The following is a 20,481-nucleotide window of genomic DNA, read 5'->3' on the forward strand; positions in this document are numbered from 1 at the left end:
GTAGGCACTCTCTAAATTTGCAGCCACAACATTGATGAACTGCCAGTGACAGTACACCAAGAGCAACTAACACGCAAGATAATTAGAGTGGCAAAGGTCATACTCAACTCGGGTGATGAATGTGCGAGCACTGTTTTTGTATTATTATCTACAAAGGAGCCCTTTTCTTGAATGTTCATGCACTTGGTGCCATGTTAAGTGATTTCACGTCTGTCCACCACATACAATGTGTGGTGCACAGACATTGAAATAAAGCAGTTGGAAACTAGCAAAGCTTTAGTATTGTGACATAGCATCTAGCCTAAGCTGTTTCTTTGGTTGGAGTATTGGACCATCACACGTGTTTGCAGGTCTGGGCATTGCATGCCCTGGGCCTCATTGCGGACTCCGGAGGGCCCATGTTCCGCAGCTATGTGGAGCCGACGCTGTCACTGGCACTCAAACTTCTGCTCAGCATGCCACCCACTCATGTTGACGTGCACCAGTGCATTGGGAAATGCCTCTCGGCTGTGATCACTACGATAGGCCCCGAACTGCAAGGTGCGTTCACTGGCGTATTTATCTCGGGGATGACCCCTGGTCTGACTTCATTTCGTTCACTTGTGCTGTGGGTGTTCATCAGTCTAGGCTTGATTAGTTCATTTTCACCTGTACTTGAGCCATCGTGGTGGCATAGTGGCTTTGGCGTGGCACTGCTAAACATGAGGTCACAGGGTCATATCCCGGACATGATGGCCATATTACGATGGTGAAATGCGAAAATGCCCATGTCCCATGCATTGGGTGCGCAATAAAGAAACCCAGGTGGTGAAAATTAATCCGGAGTCCCCCCGCTACAGCATGCCTCATAATCATATCATGTTTTTGGCTCATAAAACATCAGAATTAGAGTTTTCTCCTGTTTTGGAAAATAAGATATAAGTTTCTGTCATTTCTGTCAATGTATTGGCCTTCCTCTGTTTAGTTCTGCACTGATCTCTCAACATATACAGTCAAACCTCAATATAATGAACATTGATATAATTATCATATCTAATAAATTACTTCTAAAATTTTTCTTCTGATATCAGCATATAATGAAATTATGTGATTATAAGAAATATCGAATATAATGAAATTAGATTTGTCAGATGCAACATCATTACGACAATGTTGAACTCTCGTAACAGGAGTTGTGGAGGTCTCCATTCCTTTCAGGTTTAGTTTGCCCGGAGCAAATCTCTGCTAGCAAATATTTACCATTGGGGTTTGTTGTATGGTGAACAAAACTGTACCCCACAAAATCATGCTTGACATCCATCATGTCCATTCTGTCATTTACACTTGCATTTCTTTTCTTTTTTTTTTCTTTTCTTTTTATAATGCACCTCAATTTTAACGTTTTCATGGTTATCCGAAAAGTCCAGATGGAGGCAACGTCCATGGAATGCCTGGTATCATACCCCTCTCATTTAAGGGTGCCACGCCTTGTGCGTTCAACTCGGCGGAAATTCGGTGAATTTAACTCGGTGGTGACCCTGTGCTCCTTCCGCACGCAGGCAACACCAACTCCATCAGCACAGCTCGTTCTTCCCTACTGGTCGCCTGCAGCATCATGCAGGACCATGGCGACGCATTGGTGCAAACTGAAGCCATTTCCTGTCTGCAGCAGCTGCACATGTTTGCACCTCGCCACGTCAACCTGTCGTCTCTCGTCCCTGTGCTCTGTGTAGGTGCTTTCCCATGTGTCATGACTGCGATGTGTTGTCAACTCACTGGCAACTGGGACACCTTGCAACATATCTGGAGATAAATTGAGGGTCAAAGTTGGATTAGATAGCAATAACTTCAATTTGAACATTTGTGCTCATCAAGGAGCTGCGATGCAATCAGAAGGCACAGCGATTTTCATTACTATAAATGCCTGCTTGTGCAAGCTTGGCATCAAGTTTCAGGGCCACTTGTATAAGTAACTTTCTCTCTCTCTCTTGCTTAATTAAGAAGATGCAACAACTTGTTATGGAGTGCCTGCTCTCTTGTGTAGTTCTCTTTGTCTGTATTTTCAAAGTGCAACAAATAAGTAGTAGTTGTGTGATGAAGATAAAAGTGTTCATTGGCCTACAATATGACCTACATAAGCTCTTGAACCCACATTGCTACATCTCATTTGTTCTTGCAAAAATTATAATATGGTTCCAAAAAAAAAATCCTTCATTTGAGCAGTGGTCATTCAAGAAAAATACTGAGCTAGATCAATAGATTATTTATTATTTTACCTATCATCATTTTCTGTGTGTCATTATACTATAGTGAAAACACGGGAAAGGCCTTGAAGAAGACAAGTCCGCTTGTCGAAACGTTGGCTCCTGCTTTCACCTTGTTCTCGCTTTTGCTCATTATACTACACTGAAATCTCATTAGAACCCACTTAATTCAAACTCACAGTTTATTAGAGCTGACACTGTGGTCCTGTCAAAACTATGTGTAATTCAATGTGCAGAAAGGCCCGGTAATTTGAATGTGCTAAGCATTTGCAGTGGTTAATTTTGAATGTATTGTGCTGGCGATCGTGCTCTCAGCAGCGCGAACTCGTGCAGCAGTGCCTCTGACCCAGCAGGGCAGCTGTGGACCAGCTGCTGCTCCCATCTCCCATTGCAAGTACCGTGTTTTGGAACACTGACAATTTCAAAAATTTCAAATTCGCGATGCGGGTTGTATGCAAATTTTGCCTTGAGGTGCTGCTTTGTAACAGCACGCTTCACGCTTTCATGAAGCCCCCCATTTGGAACTCGTTACTCATCTGTTAGTTCAGTGCACACACGCTGCCTAACACAGCGCTGCACATAAGTCCTCCATTCAAGAAGCTTCCTTTAATTCGAACTTCATTCAACTCGAACAAATTTTCGGGCCTCTTCGAGTTTGAATTATCGCCATTCAACTGTATTAGTACTTTGTTGCATCGAAATTTGCCGCTGAAGGTCCTGTTACTGCATCTCAATTTGAACTGCCTGCACAAAAACGGACAAGTGGACATAATCTCCACTGCTGACGTCACATGAGAGGGGTACCACAGTCCACAACAGGTGGCAAGACTGGGGTTTTCCATTTTCATCATTCTTGTCACTTACAAAAGCTCTGTCCTTGCTACGAATGATCAGTTCATTACCACAGAAGCCTAATCTTTCAATCTAGCTTGACCTAATATTTTCCTTTAGTATTGCTTTAAGCTACATGACTACTTAAAGGCTGCAGTTGCTTTAAAAATAACCATATTTGTGTCAGGGACAGCCACTTCTCTTTATCAAATTTCAAAGCTCTCACTCGGGATACTAAAAGAAGTGAAGAATGGCTCTGTCGATTTGCGATTTCTTTTCAGCAAAGTGCGAACGTCTAAAGGAGTTTGTGTTAAACTGAGCAGCGAAATTCTTTCACTTCCCCAGAGTGCCCTCAACTGCCCGCACCTGTTGCTGAGGAGGGCAGCCGTAGCATGCCTGAGGCAGCTGTCTCAGCGGGAGGCCCGAGAAGTGTGCGAGCATGCCAGCTCTTGGGCGAAGGAGAATGCCACACTCAATGGTGGTGCCGGTGGGTTTTCTTCTTCATTCAGTCACTGAAAAAAACATTTCTCTTCGCTGTATAAACCAGGGGTGGCCAAACTGCGGCTCCTCGCACGTACAAGTGTGGCTTGCAGCTCTCTGGCATCTGTGGCCCCCTCTCCCTCATATATCTACCTCTAAAGACTAGCTTTCTTTATGTTCTAGAAGTGACGCGCACATAGGCAGCCAAACTTCAAGGTGCTGGCTTTGCGAATGGGCAAGTACAATGAGGAGGCACACTGAGCAATCGCTGCATGACTGGCAAACATTATTTTTTTTATACCTCTTTGCGTATGCAACTTGCATGCCTGGCCACCCCTGGTATAGACCATAATCTGTAGCACTTGTAGGTGGCTGTCGTATTTTGCTGCAGCTGCGAGAACTGGCAGGATGAACAGCTGTGATAGCGCTCGGCCTGTTCTTATCGCACGCTTGCCGCCAGGGTTAACTCGTGATAGCTTTTTCATCAGCTGCCCCATCACAATACCGCAGCCCCTGAGCGAGTCGTAGTGACAGGGGACGAGATTAGGCACGCTTCCTGCAAATGTAGGTATGAGAGTAAAATATTATGATCTATACATTCCCATGATTGCTGCACCTACAACTTCGAACTGAAAAAAAAAGAAGAATTCGAAGGAACATTGAAGGATTTTACTGGCATATGAGAAACAGTTCTAACCTTATGTGTCGGGAGAACTTCTCTCTTCATGTGCAGGAACAAGGTTAAGTGCTAGGTTCGTTGACACACAATCAGCTACCACAAAAACTGACAAAAGAAATTGCACAATATACAAAAAGTGTGCAGTATCAATGCTAGACTTAACAACTTCATCGTGTTGATGACATAAACTTGCTCGGTAACAGTCCTTGGTCGGGGGGGGAATGCAAATAGCTAGAGGCATCAGTGGGATTGGCTGGTCTGCCTGCGTCAAACTTCGTTAGATCTGCCATCCTGTTATTTGTTTTTTTCCTCTTTGATGAAGTCACAAGTAACAGGACTGAAAAATAGGCAAGTTGGTCTTGCTACGTATGAAACTGAAGTGCACTCAAGAGACAATGAACAAAGGCATCATTTGTGCGTGTCCCTTTGTGTGAAAGGCATCTTGTAATGAATAGCTAAAGATAGCCCACACTGCAAGAAAGCCTAAAGGGACACAGTAAGAGCAACAAGGTTGCTGGCATGCGTACGTAGCCAAGTGTTAAATGTGTACCATGATCACTGGCTCTGGGAAGCAGAAGCTGCTGCAAGCTGAGGTTTTACGCAAGCCCTCCTGGTGTTAGTAACAATGGCTCAATATTAAATTCATGCCAATATTCTTAGCTTATGTAAAGAGACAGCTTTGATTTTGTTGTCAACATAACATATTTTGCCTGTTTAACCAGAATGCTAAAGATTCTCTTGTGTTGTATTGCAGCCTCTCCATTGAGGCAAGCATCAGGTGCTTTAGTTTTATTACATTTAAAAAAAGTTTTGGCAATATACTTCTTCTTGGGCACTTCCTCATTTCTTTTCAACCTTTCTGAAGATAACAGATTTTGACTTCGTCATATGTTATAAGGTTACTCTGCGATCACCGCACAGATAGTGCACCGAACGCAGGGTATGAACTACAGGGTTTGCAGTGATCCTTGGATCTGTTGAAAACCCTCGAATGAGAAACTGCCATTTTCAAGGCCTTGAAAGCCCATAAGTTTCACAAAGTGCTTAAAAATCCTGGACTTTGGGCACCCGCACACTCCTCCCTTCCCGGGAACAAAATAGCGCACAACCTGGCTCGAGAACTGACAGGCCGAGCAGGTGACACGCAACAAATACTGGGAACGGAGAGAGACCGGATGACCAGCTTTAACGAGATCACCAAACACTATAAATTGGGAAGGGCCCATTTCCCCCCGGCACACTCCTCGTTAAATAGACGGCAAGCGACGGCATGGCGCCTCTTACAAACAAATACATATCCGAACCCGGTGGCCTACCACCGCTACTACCCGGACCTTTACACGGATAGATGTAGATTCTGTGAAGAAAGGGCGGACCTACAACACATTGTTTGGGCTTGTCCTCGTACACCCATACAGAATAAAATAATTAAGACCAGAGAGCAGTGGGAGACCGCGTTGCTCAGCTGTGCACCGGAAGACCAACTCAAGGCAATCCAGCAGGCCGAAGATGCCGCCAGGGCCCAAGGGCTCGAGGCCGTCATTTAGGTAGAGGCCTAGGTCTCAAATCTGCTGTGCACAAATAAAGTTTATTCCTCCTCCTCCTCTTGCTTTCGGCTAAGCTTAGTTGATTTAGTTGTGTACCTGAGTGCAAGGTTTATGCAAGCCAATCAGCCAATCTAAACCAAGTCAAGCTAATCTAAACTTATAAGCATGTTTGTGGTGGAGAGCCACCTTATTTGTAGTGGCTGTTGACGGTCTTTGCAATAAAAGGCTTGGCGAGCACCTTTTTCTGGTTCCATGTGCTATAGAGAAAAGCATTTGCTCTTTCTTTTTTTTAAGACTTGTTTTGTATTCAAGCTGTCATCTGTCACGGTGCTTTATTCTTTATAAATGCTTTGTCAGCTTCTTGGTATTCCTTGAAAAGCCTCGAACTATTTCTGCAAAAGCCGCCGCAAACCCTCGAACAAGTCTTTAGACCTTTGTAATTTGGCTCCTTGCGTGCAGGTAAAGGTGGCTCCAACCAGCAGCAGCAGAAGCAGCAGCGTCAACGTTGGGCAAGTGAGGGGGCACCGCTGCCCTGGGAAGCCGAGCTGCCTGGCGTGCTGTTTGCACTGCTCGACCGTGAGACCGACCCGCGGCTGGTGTCCCACCTGCACGACTCGCTGACCAGCATGCTGCAGGCTATGCTGGACGACAGCCTTGGGCAGTGGCTGGGCCTCTGCAAGGATGTCCTGACAGCTGCCGGTAAGGTGACCGGCGTCCCTTGAGAGGTTTTGATTTCCCTGTATGTGCTTTGTGTAGGACAACAGCACCAGCTGTGTTAAGAGTAACATTAAATGGAAAAATAGCGAACTGAGTCATTTGACATACTTCTATTTCTAGAAAAATTAGAGAAGAATTAATTACTGAGATATGGTAAACTTCAGTTTTGATGCTTGCTTAGCTGTTCAGTGAGTCAGAAGCATGCACCAAACGGTGCCGCAGAACGGAGGTGTTAAAATCACCTATTGGTGTAGGATGACTTGTGGAAGCTTCTGATCATCTCTGGCTTGCTCCAGCACTTTTTGTTCATTGCTATACCAGTAGTGATCATTCTAAAGGCTTCCAGTGACATTGCTACAATGCTGAATGACTTGAGATTGTCTGAATACTGAATGGCTGAGTGAATGACTGAAGTTGTTCTTTCAATTTAATTTTTCTTTTCCTTATTATTTCTACTTTTCAATTATAAAGTACAGTTAATTTCCCCCTGTGCTTTTCTTGGCTTCATTGTCTCTTGGCTTTATGTACAGTCAAACCCACTTATAACAGTTTTCAAGTGCCATGAAAATACCATTGTTATAATCAATATTTTTTCATAACCAGGTTGCTCAAAAAAAGCAGTGAATACAAACATTTAAGCATTTTAATGAGACAGAAAGAAGTGCAGCAGAAGCTATCTATAGCGTTACTGGTTTTAACAGTATACTACTCTGATGTAACAATGAGGAGCTGCTGCACTGTGAACATTAGTGTCTGTTCTATGGTAAACTAAACCACTTACTACGATGTTCCCATGCCTAATTATTGGTTATAACAATTAAATCTGGCTACTGAGTGTCTCTACTAAAAAGAAAGAGAACCCGATATCCAGGAAAAGAAAAAAAAACGCAGCCACTTCTCCACACCACCCTTTGTGCCACGTTCCCTGCAGGGCAAGCCTCTGTTTTCTTTTTCTGTTTTTTGTTGTTTTTGTTGTTAAGGCAATGTGACAGAGGCATGCCATGTGGGGTACACAGCACAAAGACAAGCGTGGCAATGTGGCTGCTTTTTTTTTTTTTTTTTTTTTTTTGAGGGTTTCGCATTCTTTTTCCTTTTGGTGCACACACCCAGTAGCCACATGTAACTGTTATGGCCAATAAGGCGACATGGGAGCATTGTAGTAAGCAGTTCATTTCGCCAAAGGACACATAAAATTTTAAGTGTGCATGGACTGCTCATTGTTATATCCAATGTATTATTAAAGCCAGTATCACTATAAATCAATTTGACTGTAGTTTTAGCCAACAAAAAAAACTTAAGAGTTTCTTGGTTCCCCTAATGAAGAGAGGAAACAGGCTTTACTGATATGCTGGAGATCTAGCTCTAGACTTCAACAAGAAGTATGTCTCGTTTGTGTCACACCAACAAAAGAAGCCTTAGAATTGGTGCGCGTGTGGTGACGTACGCCCAACAAGCCACAATGCATCTGAGATATTGCTGCAGACACAACATCAGCATCTACTGTCGCTGCCGCACCCGAGCGGGAAGTAGACGCCGAAGGTGCGGACGAGTTTGACGACGACGAAGAAGCCATCAAAGCGGGTGAGGAGCCAATCTCGCACCCCGCCGTTGGGCCACGATGGCCCACCAAGGTGTTTGCGGCCGAGTCACTGCACAAGATCATCACGCTCTGCGAGGGTCACAAGGCGCACTTCGACCTTGCCCTGGCGCGCGAAGAGCGCTCCCTCAATCCGAAACGTAAGCATTTTCACACATGCTTCAAGGTCTGCTGTTAATCAAGTCTTGTGTCTGTTCCCGAAATTAAACAGTGGAAGATCATTGTATAGTGGACTCCCTTTAAACGGACCAGGGAAATTGGTTCCGTTTATCAGGAGTTCCATTTGCTGAGAGACGAAGTTCAATACAATTGCATGAGTACAGGACCGACCAACCACAAGGATGGGGTTCTGTTTAAGAGGCAGTTCCGTTTAAGCAATTTCAGTTTATCCCTATCCCTATCCAACGCAAAAATACCTTCATTATTGCCAATATTCGTTACATGCTGATACTAGCGAGAAACATTTTTTTATTTAATTAATTATATGTGACATCTTGTTATGTCCATGTACATTACATCGAGGCTGAACTGTATATGCATATCAGTGCAGCCATTTGAGTACTTGTTGCTTTATTTACGTATATTACATTGGACTCCTTGCTTGGTTGCTTCTACCAACTAAAGTCAAGTGAAAAGCAGTTAATATAGAACACAGGAGAACAAGTAGAGATGCTCTAGGATATGTTGGATTGAACAAATAAGAGGCCACTTTTGGTCACAATGAAAGAGAGAGAGAGAGAGAGATTGCACATGTTCAGGAAAAATGAAACTAGAGTGGGAATAATGTTATTTGACATCAAATTAATGGAAACATCCCATATGTGTTCTTAAAAGCCTGTACACAAAGGTTTTCGTGATTTTGTTTACTGTTGATGTGCATTGCTTTCTATTTATTTATATGTATATATATATTTTTTTAATGTTCCCTGCAATGTCATGTTGCAAGTTTGGAGTCTGCATTCACCAGTGCTGGTTATGTTGTTTTTACTTTATTTGGGAGGCTTGGCTGTAGCATGTTACCTCATTTGCGCAAACTCACACTTCAGTTAACAGTGTGCTGCAACTTCAGAGTAATTTGTATAACATATTTTTCTTCTTCTTCTTCTTCTTCTTCTTCTTGTGGCACGCTTTCTAGTTCACGGCCTACCCTATTACTAATCGTAAAGCGTACGACTCACAGTTTTGCCTTTGAGATGGCCAATGCCTGCACTGTTTCTTTGTCAACACAGCCATTTTGCAGAGTAGTCTTCCAGCAGCTACAATATGCTGAACTTTCTAGGTAATCTCTGTAAAGTGCACTGTTATCTTTGCCAACAAGCATTCTCGATTTCATTTGCAGAGGACTTCTTAGTGCTCCACCTCTCCGACTTGGTCCGCATGGCATTTATGGCTGCCACTTCAGACAGCGACCCGTTGCGCCTGGAAGGGTTAAAGACGTTGCAGGTTAGTGGACGTGCCATCTGGTATTCTGAATGGACTCAATTCCAGCATGCTCGTAGTCATAAAGATAACCTGCCTGACATGAGCACGGTTGTACTTTGTTCCCAAAGCTCATCATTGACAAGTTCTCGCAAGTACCTGAGCCAGAGTTTCCTGGTCACGTCATTCTGGAGCAATACCAGGCACAGGTGAGTCACTACCATGCATCACTAGTGCCAAGTCTCGCTCGTTTGGTGATGACCGACATTGACTCTTTACCCGTTTCTGTTTTTGTTTTTTTGTTTTAATGTTTGGCAACAGGTTGGAGCAGCTCTGCGTCCTGCATTCTCACCTGAGACACCGTCTCACGTCACAGCCATGGCTTGTCAGGTATGCTATAGCACGGCTGTGCAATACATCCGTGAAAGGAAGAGCTTGATGTAATGGCTTCTTTCAGTGGAGTTGAGTCTACTTTCAGTTATGCAGAAGGAAACAAATTACATGCATAATGTCTAATGCATTTTTAACATGGCCCTCACATTCCTGTCTTCGTTTTGCATCTTCTAGTACTGATGCGCAAGCTTCTGTGATAGCACCACCATGTCAAGGTTAAAAATAAAATATAATAAAAATAAAACTTTCTATAAACATGTACGACAGATGGCAGAAACGCGCAAGAGTGGTGGCCTTGTGCTGCGGTGCGAATATTTGAATGGAAAATCACGACAGCAGCGGTGCACAAAGTTCCAGTAGCCATCCCTCCCATCTGTGGATGCGCGTTTCGCAGTGCACTAACAAGAACCCAGACTGAGCAAACCCAGAGAGATGCAAATATGAAATATAAAAACAGATGGTGGTACTATCTCGGAGCTCTCTCGTGTTACTCCGCCCATCCAACTGGAGGGAGTGGAGGACGTACTGGTACATCAGTGGCATGGCGAGACAGAAATGCAGAAACGTACTGGTTCATTTGTGAAGCTGAAAGGGTTACGTTTTGGTGAGCCTCCTCTATTGGCCTCCACGCACGCTCACTGTTCTTATGTTGTCTTAGTCTTATCATGCTTTCGACGTTGATGCTTCGTGCATGGGGTTGGTTTGGAAACTAACTTTGGAATCATGGAAGTATGTCAGGCTACTGCTTACATTGCAAGTGTCTTTTTTGGAAGTATGTTGCTTTGATCAGGCCCACGCAGGTGAGGCAGGCTCAGTGTTGTAGCCACAAATTTTTTTTTATATTACCAATTGAACAAGACCTTGCAGCACACTCTTGAATAGTGTAAAAACCAAAAGCAAGAACTCTTAAAAAAATTTCAGAAGACATCTATTCACTTAGGATCACGGTTACTTTAGCCATGTTCCTCGCCTGTAACTTGAGATTTGCACTTGCACATTTACATGGTACTGTAAGCCACCTATTTAAGCTTAATGACCTCTTGGTTGAGCGCACCCCTGTGTCATTGTGCATACTATACTGGACGATGAAGACGTTGAGCGCAAGAAGAGGTAGAATTTCATTTTCTTTCAGAAAGATGGCAGTATCCTTGGACCCTGATCAAGCTCTGCTAGATTACTGAAACAGTATTGTGTCTGTGTAGTGCATTGTGGCACAAAATGTGGCACAGAGCCAGCCGCAATGGTGATGGCAGCATGCAAGGACCCACTCATGAACACTAAGGAGTGAGAGAAAAGAGAAGTGCCTTGAGCCCCCATGCATTGTCCATGTGCAGGTTTGCAGTGCCTGGATTGGTAGCGGTGTGGCACGCGATCTGAATGACCTTCGACGAGTCCACCAGCTGCTGGTGTCATCGCTGACCAAACTGCAGAAGGGGGCCAACTCGCTGTTGTACAATGAGGGTGCTTCCACCCTCGAGAAACTGGCCATCCTTAAGGCATGGGCCGAGGTGAGCTGGCCCAGAGGCACCAAGTTTACCGTGGTAGTTGTTACAGATTTTTCTCGCATCAGTGTGTCTGTTCATTTGCTGTGCCGAAAGACTAGCACGATCGCTTTACCTTGGCAGCGATAAATTTAAATGTAAGATATCAGAGAAAGGAAGTGCCACGTATATTGAGATTGAGCCTTTAATGTACCTCTAATTTTACTGTTCCTGGTATGCTCCTGAAAGATAGTTCAGAGCCAAAAAATGCAGCTGGGAGACTAAGTATTCACTGCATGGACCATTTACCAAAGACACTAATCGCTAACAGTGACCTCTGTGATGTCTTTGCAGGTGTACATAGTTGCCATGGAGAAAGAGCATGAGAGAGGGGCACCCAAGCGTACCTGTGGCGATTCGAGTGACCAGGAGGAGTGCGATGCGAGTGAAGACGACACAGCAGGCAGGGAGTCGCTGCTGAAGCTGGTCGCCCCCGAGCTTCTCTGCCTGAGCCGCTACTGGCTGGCGGCACTCAAGGACCACGCTTTGCTGTCTCTTCCCGCGGGTGAGCCAGCTGGTGTCACAACTTCGCCGAAACGGAAATGCGGGCTAGCTTGTCTTGCAGATTGGGTAAACCGCCGTGGGTTAGACAAGGGACAACCACAGAAACTAGACGCGCAGGGCGCTAATATACAGCCGCACTGTGTGTTTCGTTTCTGTAGTCGTCCCTTGTTTAATGCAAGCTGGTGTTGGCATTCTTGAGCGATCATTTTCCGGGATGTGACCGCTTTCGCAAGATTGCACATCGTTTGGCACTAGACGCGTTGAAGTATGCGATTGACTGCATTCCTGGCACTTTGTGAAGATAGTGAACTTGGTGCAGTGACAGAAACACCATCAGCCATATAGCGCACCGATGCGTCCTGTGCCAGATTACGGGAAACACAATTGTGTATAAAGATCAAAAGTGTATACAGATTAAGAAATTTTGAGCAAATTTTGTCATGAGGGTGTAAATACAATGTACTTTGCTGTGACAATATGTGCGGGAGGGCAGTACACTGCACGCAACTATTTCCGGCCACTTGTGGAATTTGCGAAAATGCGCTTGTTCTTAACAAACAAATACACCAGTGGCAAGCTTCCTACAACAATGTGCTGCACAATACCCCACCGGTGGAGAGCTTTTGTGTCGCCCTCCATAACCAGAATCTTAGATAAGTGCCCGATTCAGACCACAAATAAAAGCTGTCAGCAACAGCTCACAGAAATGCCAGGCCTGAATGCTGCAGTAGGTGGTGTCCAAATCTATGCCGCAGTGGTGGCTTCCTCTTAGCAACAGAAGCGGATCTCAAAGGCATGACTTTTACTGGCTACAGGAGCCAGCAGAATTTGCACAGCCGAAAACATGTCATGGCAGCCATGTTTTAAACACTGCCTGCAGCATGTGTTGCAAGGAATCGTAAGGTCGCTTATGCAGGCAACACAATGGGCTCACAGATATTTTGGAGCTGTGCCATAGAGGCCAACGCCACAATTCTTTCTAGATATTTTAGAAGACACGATCTCGTCTTTCGCAGAATTCTCAAGCCAGTTGCCTCATGATGGCGGTGCTTTCTACACCTCCGACACGGTGGAGTCAGCAAGACCCCACTACCGGGACGCATGGCCGCCTATTCTGCACGCTGCATCGTTGTGGCTGACACAAGGTGGTGGCTTTGAAGGTGGTCTGCACCAAGAGGCGCCACCGGACGGCCTAGGGACAGGAGGACTACGCGGGGGAGCATCATTCCTGCACCTGTCTCGCAGTTCACAGTCTCAGACACCCCAGGAAATCAACCGTGACTGGTTCTACCTGCTCTTTGGTAAGTCTGCGGTTTACTTGCTTACACCACCTGACACGTTAGAAGGCTTTGAATAGGGCTTGGCAGCGTAAAGCTTTAGTATGGGCTGGATCTGAACTACGGTGAGCCCGTAATAATACACTGCTAGACTGAACATGTCGGCATAACTAATAATCTGTGAGCTCATAATAAGTCAAACGATTAGATTAAACATGTTGGCTTGACTAATAACAGTGCCATGTTATTCTGAGGCAACAACAATACACGCACTGCATTAACACATAAAGAAGATAAATTCTTTCTGGTGTGCATGCGTTTTGCAGCTGCCTTGATCCAGCGCTACACGCACCCACATTGTTTTGTACAACTTGCTGTACAAAACGGCTCCTTTGGAGAAAGACAAAGTCATGGCTGAATATTGCATGAATCTTTATTGCATGCGAAACAAGTGGCCTTCATGATCTTTTTCCTACATCACCTGCATTGTTTAAAAGTAACGCTATGTATTTTACCTGTGTTTCCTGATTATAATGTACTATAGCGTAGAAGGGGTTATGAAAACTGCAGATTTTGAAGAACAGGTAATGTTGAATATGGGTGGGTAAAGCTCGACACAAAGAAAGTACTGTTGCTCTCATTGACAGCACTAGGCTTACAGCTTATCTTGTTCTGCACGTTTGTGCCGTAGGCTTTTACTTATTTACGAGTTCAGACCAGACGGGTTGATTGCGCATTTGAAATAGCATCCCTTAAACTTCTCTTACTAAAAGGGGAGCGTAAATTCAACTGTTGGGGTTTAATGTCCCAGAGCTGCACAGTGGGCTATGGGGAGTCCTTAGTGAAGTCTTTTAATTAATTTTAACGCGATAGCCTTAAGGGCCCCGGTCACATAAAAACCTAGTGTTGGCATCGGACGTCCCTCCGGCAAAAAGATTTTCAAACCACCTATACCCAGGCCCTCCATGTGGGGCAAGGAACCTACTGAACTAATTGCATTTCTCAAGCTAAAATACGTAGAAAATCATAAAGTACAACTTACACACAACCTACAGACATGATAGCTCTCAGATTGTAATTTGAATATGCAAGAAAACATCATTCTGTTATGCAAAAACTCAAACAAAGCCCTTTTTCACCGTTTCTACAATTCATAGACCGCCGACAACATCCACCATTTGCACGCACCGGCACGTGAATATCTTGATGTGTGAAGTCCATGTAGTGGTGCCCCTACTTCCTTGAAACACTTCCAGATGGTGCTCGCCTCCACCGCATCGCAACCCATGCAAGAGGCTGCATTTTTACCAGAAAGCTTGCCTTTGTGCATAGTGTTCGCCTTGAGCATTTCCCGGTAAACATTACAGTTACATACATTGCAGTTGCCGGGAAGTGTGAGAAGCAGTCAGGGTTCTTTGAATGCTATCGCGTTCCACTCTTAAATTTGACGCTTAAGCGTCCTCCAAATTTTTGACCAACTGGTGCACATTAAAGACGTCCTATCTTTACGTGCTCTGAAGACATGGTGCACAAGTGTATTTGCGTTCAGCCCCCGTAGGAACATGGTGGCGGGGAGTTGAACCCGCAGCCTCACGCTTGGCAGCAGAATGCCATGGCCACTGAGATGCTGCGGTGGGTAGCGAAAGTAGAAATCTGGTTTACCTGGAGAATAAGCAAATGTAGAAGGTGGATGGTGGCATAACCTTCACTTTCAAGTTCCCAAGCCTGGTGACCTCAGATATTGTGGCATTGTGACCAGCTGATGGGAGTTTAGTTCCTATGGGTAAAAATAATTCCGATTAATCAAACAGTACAAGTAAGAAAAGGATTCAACTTGGCCACTTTTGCAGGCTCTTATTGTAGTACAGGAGCCCAAAACAAGGATGAAAAGAATGCTGCTATGACGGTAAAGATGAGGTAAATTCAAAAGCTTCGCCTCAAATTGCTTTCCTAATGGTATGTTTTGTTTTAGAAATGAATGTGTCACCATTATGTATGAATCTAGCCTGATTTGCCTGCAGTGTCCCTCTAACGGAAAATGAAACATAGGTAGTGCTTTCTTTCAGCCTTGTTTGGTTTTGATGCCGACTTGGGTCCCCGTGAAGCAGCAGCAGATGCTTGCCGTGTTGATGCCTTGTTCTCTGTCGTCTCTTCCAGGCATATGCATGGAGGCCCTGTGCGGGCAGCGAGTGTCCGACACGCCCGAGTGCGTTCCCATCTGCCTGCAAGCATTATACCAGCTTCTGAGCCACCCCTTGCCAACTGAGATCCTGGGAAAGGATCTGCAGCTCTCGGTGGAGCTCTGTCACGTTCTCCACAGGTGTGGCTCTTCACACATTGCAAGAATAGAAAACTGGTAGCAAGCTGGATTGCGTTTGTGATGTGGCAGGACAAATAAGAGACGCAGACTAAAACGAATGGACGGCACAGGTGCTTGTCTTACCCCTTTTTTTCGTCTGCGTCTATTATATGTGCCGCTACATCATGAATGTTCCAAGGGTCTAGCAGGAGTCTCTGTGGTTGTGGGCCATGGAGACATGCAGTCAGGAGCATCAGAAGTGCTTGCTGGCTGGAGAAAGGGTGGGAGAGAGGGAGAGGACAGTCTCTTTCTACTTGCCATCCGTGACCTGGAAGTACTGGGCACACAGCATTAGAGAAATGAAAGGCATGCAAGATAGATGACGATTATTGTTTTGGGACAAGGTGTGCCCTAAGTGGTGTAAACTTCAAGTTCTCTGAGTGAATGGGAATCATCCATAAGTTCTAAGCCTACCAAAATATTTCCTGCAAAATTTACTGCAGGGAACTGTAGCAGTGCGATCATTCAGCAATCATGAGAATGACAGGTAGTACGCATAGATTTGTCTAATCATCATGCTTCACACATTATTGCAGCATTATTTATTATGGTTTGTGTTCCTAAATTTCACAGTAATCATATTTTTTCTAAATGCATGAATCCAGTAAGACGCTGCACGCAAATGCATAACCATTGTGAGTTGTTGCATCTGTAATGCTGTACTTTGTCAAAAATGATCAATTTACAAAGTGACTATGTAGTTGTAAGGCAGAGGGATGAAGTGTGGGATGTCTGGCGCTTGCGTCGACCGGAGCTGCAAGTATGGCGGTTCAGCATGGCAATGATTGACAGTCCGTGGATTTGATAAAACTTCGTCTTTCTGATGTCAGACGGCTGCCTTGCGACTTTGTAAATGGATCATCTTCAACAAAATATTGCATTCTGTATGCAAAAATTCACTACGGTTATGAATGTGCACATACTAGCATCTTACTGCCTTCATGTGTTCACAAAAATAAAATTGCTGGAAGACTTAAAAACACAAATTGTAATAAATCGTGCTGAAAGAATGTGTGAAGCCCCAAACACAACAATTGGACAAATCTGTATAATACGCCATCATTCTAGGCAGCTAAATGACTGCATCGCTAGAGTTCCCGAAGGTAATTTATTGCAGGCAGCCCCTGCATCGCTGCTTACAACTCACTGATACATATAGACTAAATAGTAAATAAGAATTGTGGATGTTTAAGTGTACCAAATCTGTGCTGGGCTATGACAGAAGCCACAGCAGAGATCTCTAGATTAATTTTTGTCTACTTGTGATTCCCTAACATGAACTCGGCTCTTGAGAAATAAGCAGTTTTGCATTCTGCTCCAGTTGGACTGTCGCTGCCCAGCCTGAATGTGATTCGGCGACCTATTGCTGAGCAGGAATGTCACAGCCACTGAATAGTCGTGGCAGGAAGCACACACTGCCGTTGTTGCAGGATCTGTGAAGCATTACTTTTCATATAGCAAGGACAAAATCCTGTGAATACCTGAAATTGCCCTGTAAATGCTCTGTTAACAAACATCTCACACAGTTCTTTGAATTGCTATATTATTCTGCCCTTCGTCATTGATTAAATTTTAGTTATGTGCACATAAGAATTTGGCTTCTATCTTCCCGTTTTCATCGCAGGAATTGTACGTGTAGAAGCAGCAAGCCGGGAATGTGTAAAATCGATTTCGTTCCGAAGGTCTTTGTGGCCCTCATAGGGGTGTAGATGCGTGCTTACAGCCATGCTGCTCATTTTTTTCTTTTTTTCACTCTGCACATTTTCTCTGTGTCAGAAGCTTGCATAGATGTTTCCGGTTCATTGTTGAAATTGTAAAGCGCGGTAATTGCTTTTGCTTAGCATGCATCTAACCTTGTCACTGCAGGATGTTGCTTGCCAGGGACAGTGCGGAGTGTCAGCTGATGGTTATGAAGATAGCCAAGCTCATTGTGGCGGCCTGGCAAGAGTCTTACGATGCTGAACGAAAGCAAAAATTGAGAGGTGAGAGCTTCCACCTGCTGCCTTGTTTTACCAGTCGGTGCTCTAAATACTGCAAAAAATGCCCTTGTTCTCGTTTTTCGCACTGTTGCCGCACCTTCCAAGCTCGAAATATTGGAACGCCAGGTGTCTAAAATAGAGTAGTTTCACATTGGACTATGTTAATGCATCATCTTTGTTGCATTTTGTGGTGGTTCATGAAACATAGAATTTCATTGTCCACAGCTTTGTTTGAGAAGGTGCGGTTTGTAATGCCACCTTGTGAGGTGTTAGCTCCATCTGTGTGGCATATCAGAGTGCACAAGGCAGCATAAGCTAAGTAGTGAATGATGCCTGTTTGTACTGTGACCGAGACTGACCCATTCACACCAGTGTGGCAACTCTAGAGGTAACTACACTGGGAACAAAGGAACTGTGTGGTACTGAGAGCCTGTGTTATTCTTTTTTTCCCCACGAGCAAAAACATAACCTCAATCACTTGTCAAAGGTGAAAAATGGAAAGTACAACGAAACACACGAGTCAATATTTTATGGTACCTTCAAGCAAGACAAGTTCACTGGCAGATGGAGTCTTCAAGTGATGGGCAGTAGTCAAACAAGAAATGACGCTAGAGCCAGTGTTTCAACAAGAGATTTAAGTAGTCCGTGTATGTGTAGCTCAGGGGGCGAGGAACGCTGTGCTGTGTTTTGTACTGTGATAGGACCTCAGTGACTTGACTGTTTCAGTGCAACAGAAGGTAATCTCAGGCCTGTAATTAGCACACAACTGAAGAAGAAACTGAATTTGTAACAAAAGCTGCGACTTCAAAATGTTTGTATGGTCCTTGGTCAGGGCACCTTATGGGGTAACAAATCTGTGACAAATAGAGTAGGCATACTATCTATTGGCATTTTTTACATTGTACTTACAACCAGTCATGGCTATGTTGTTGAGATAATCAAGATAATTTTGATTATATTACAATTCTTATTACAATCCTTTTCATGTTTTGTCAGTGGTCTAAACGGCACTCTGTTCCCATTATCATGATCAGCTGGTAGAGGGTGGTGAATGATAATAAAGCAGTAGAGTTTAATTGAGGAGAATCCTTGTATTATTCCCACCCTGCATTATACTGCAAGAGTGGATAGGTAAATGAATAAGAACTGACCACCTTTCTCCAGAACTGCAAAGACATGACAGAGTTGGATATTCACCCTGGTAGTATTATGTGCCATCAGTGTGAACGACATAGTCCCTCAGTGAACTCTTTCGGCCATAGCCACTGCTGTCAGACGATTAAAATCAAAACACCCTACTGCCTCCTCCATGTTCAGTCCCTCTTTAACAAGTATGTGCTGATTAATGTTTCACATTTGCCTAAGTATTGTATTTACTCTATTCTAATGCGCATTTTCTTTTTTCCTTTTTTTTTTCGTAAAACATTTGCTAAAAAATAATTTACACGTTTAGTGTGATTACGAAACAGAAACTGCTTTACTTGCAAGCTATCACCATTGGCATTTAATGTTTCTGTAATTCCAATCCAATCCACACATCACTGCAACTGTGGAAGCTGCAGTAGCTCTGTGCCTTTTCCACAAGTTTGTTATGCTATATTATTTTCTAAACACTATAGTTAGGCTGCCATGGTATTCAAAGCATTTAATTTAAGAAATACAGTATCCCAATTGCTACAAGCAGCACCGAAGACGAGAGGCTCTGGTCGGTTGGTAGTGATAAGGAGGACTTCAAGAGCGACAATAAGCAATGTTCATTCTACTGTAGCCCAATACAATAAGCAAATGAAAAGAAGTTGCCATTACTGTCTCTTAACATAAAAAGAGTGAACAATGAAAGGCATCGCATTTTGAATTTTTCTTCAAGTACGAAAACCGGGGTGCGTGCTACAATCGAAGACTGCAATTTTCAGTTGTAGCAGTGAAAATCGAACTCACGTCAGAATCTAGTAAATGTAAGTGCATTTGACATTATTACCTTGGATTGCATGTTCAAACTGACAGCATAGCACTAACCAGTTTTTTGCCACATAACGCTGCAGAAACTGAAGCTGTTCGCAATTTTTCACTTGCAGAGGTGGCCCCGGCGAATCAGGAGCCCCGCGGCCTGGCCGAGACAGTGCTGGCCACTGTGGGCGAAGGTGGCGAGAGTGGGGAGTTAGTGGCCGGCCAGTCAGTGGTGCACGCCCTGCTAGAGGTGTGTCTGTGCCTGCTGGTGCGGCAACTGCCCCAGCTCAGCCCGCAGCTGTCCTCGGCGCTGCATGGTGTACGGCACAGGGCGCTGGGCTCCCGGGCACTCGACTCGGAGTCGGGTCAGCTCATAGCTGCCGCTCTGGGAGTCGTCGCAGACCTGCCCCAGCTCTGCTCTCCTGCCGGTAAGGTTTACGTGCCTCCATCAACATTTGTGATTTAAAGGGGCCACAACAGCGCATTTTCCAGCTTGAATTACGCATTTCATAATTGCATAACAAGGTTTGATTGCTGTATTCACATAGCCTACAATTCGTATGACAAGTTGGGTGCAATGTTTTTTATTTATTTATTTATTTATTTATTTATTTATTTATTTATTTATTTATTTATTTATTCATTTATTTATTTATTTATTTATTTTTTCTGATCCCCTGCCTGGATGTGGCGCAGGCTGCATGACGGTGGTTCCCACCATCCTGTTTCTTCTGACGAGTGTGCTCAAGGAGGTGGCCGTCCAGCCCGGTCAGCCAGTCTCCACGGGGGGCCTGGTGGTCACCATGGCACCTGTGAACTCAGTCCTTCAGGGGCTCAAGGCTTTAGCCCTGCTGCCTCTGCACCAGAATACCGAGCACTCCAAGCAGTGGGTGGCTCTCTTGCGAAGCACCCTGTCCCGCATCATCGACTTCACCAAGACCAGTGAGCTCTTGGGCCATTCCTTTTCC

General features: G+C 44.5%; 1 protein-coding gene across 4 annotated transcripts in view; it reads left to right on the forward strand.

Moving 5' to 3' along the window:
* The window catches only part of LOC126533501 (HEAT repeat-containing protein 5B), a 61,974-nt gene that overhangs the window by 31,299 nt on the left and 10,194 nt on the right, over positions 1-20,481 (forward strand). For all 4 annotated transcript variants that reach the window (XM_055071936.1, XM_055071938.1, XM_055071939.1 and 1 more), the window contains 15 exons: positions 351-540; positions 1,539-1,708; positions 3,420-3,561; positions 6,240-6,479; positions 7,980-8,234; positions 9,434-9,537; positions 9,645-9,722; positions 9,835-9,903; positions 11,241-11,414; positions 11,742-11,952; positions 12,968-13,252; positions 15,386-15,548; positions 17,454-17,569; positions 19,642-19,941; positions 20,210-20,455. In XM_055071936.1, the coding sequence (XP_054927911.1) occupies positions 351-540; positions 1,539-1,708; positions 3,420-3,561; positions 6,240-6,479; positions 7,980-8,234; positions 9,434-9,537; positions 9,645-9,722; positions 9,835-9,903; positions 11,241-11,414; positions 11,742-11,952; positions 12,968-13,252; positions 15,386-15,548; positions 17,454-17,569; positions 19,642-19,941; positions 20,210-20,455 (2,743 nt within the window). The remainder of the gene's footprint in view (positions 1-350; positions 541-1,538; positions 1,709-3,419; positions 3,562-6,239; positions 6,480-7,979; positions 8,235-9,433; positions 9,538-9,644; positions 9,723-9,834; positions 9,904-11,240; positions 11,415-11,741; positions 11,953-12,967; positions 13,253-15,385; positions 15,549-17,453; positions 17,570-19,641; positions 19,942-20,209; positions 20,456-20,481) is intronic.

This window comes from Dermacentor andersoni, chromosome 7 (genome assembly GCF_023375885.2).
Source record: "Dermacentor andersoni chromosome 7, qqDerAnde1_hic_scaffold, whole genome shotgun sequence".
NCBI lineage: Eukaryota > Metazoa > Arthropoda > Arachnida > Ixodida > Ixodidae > Dermacentor > Dermacentor andersoni.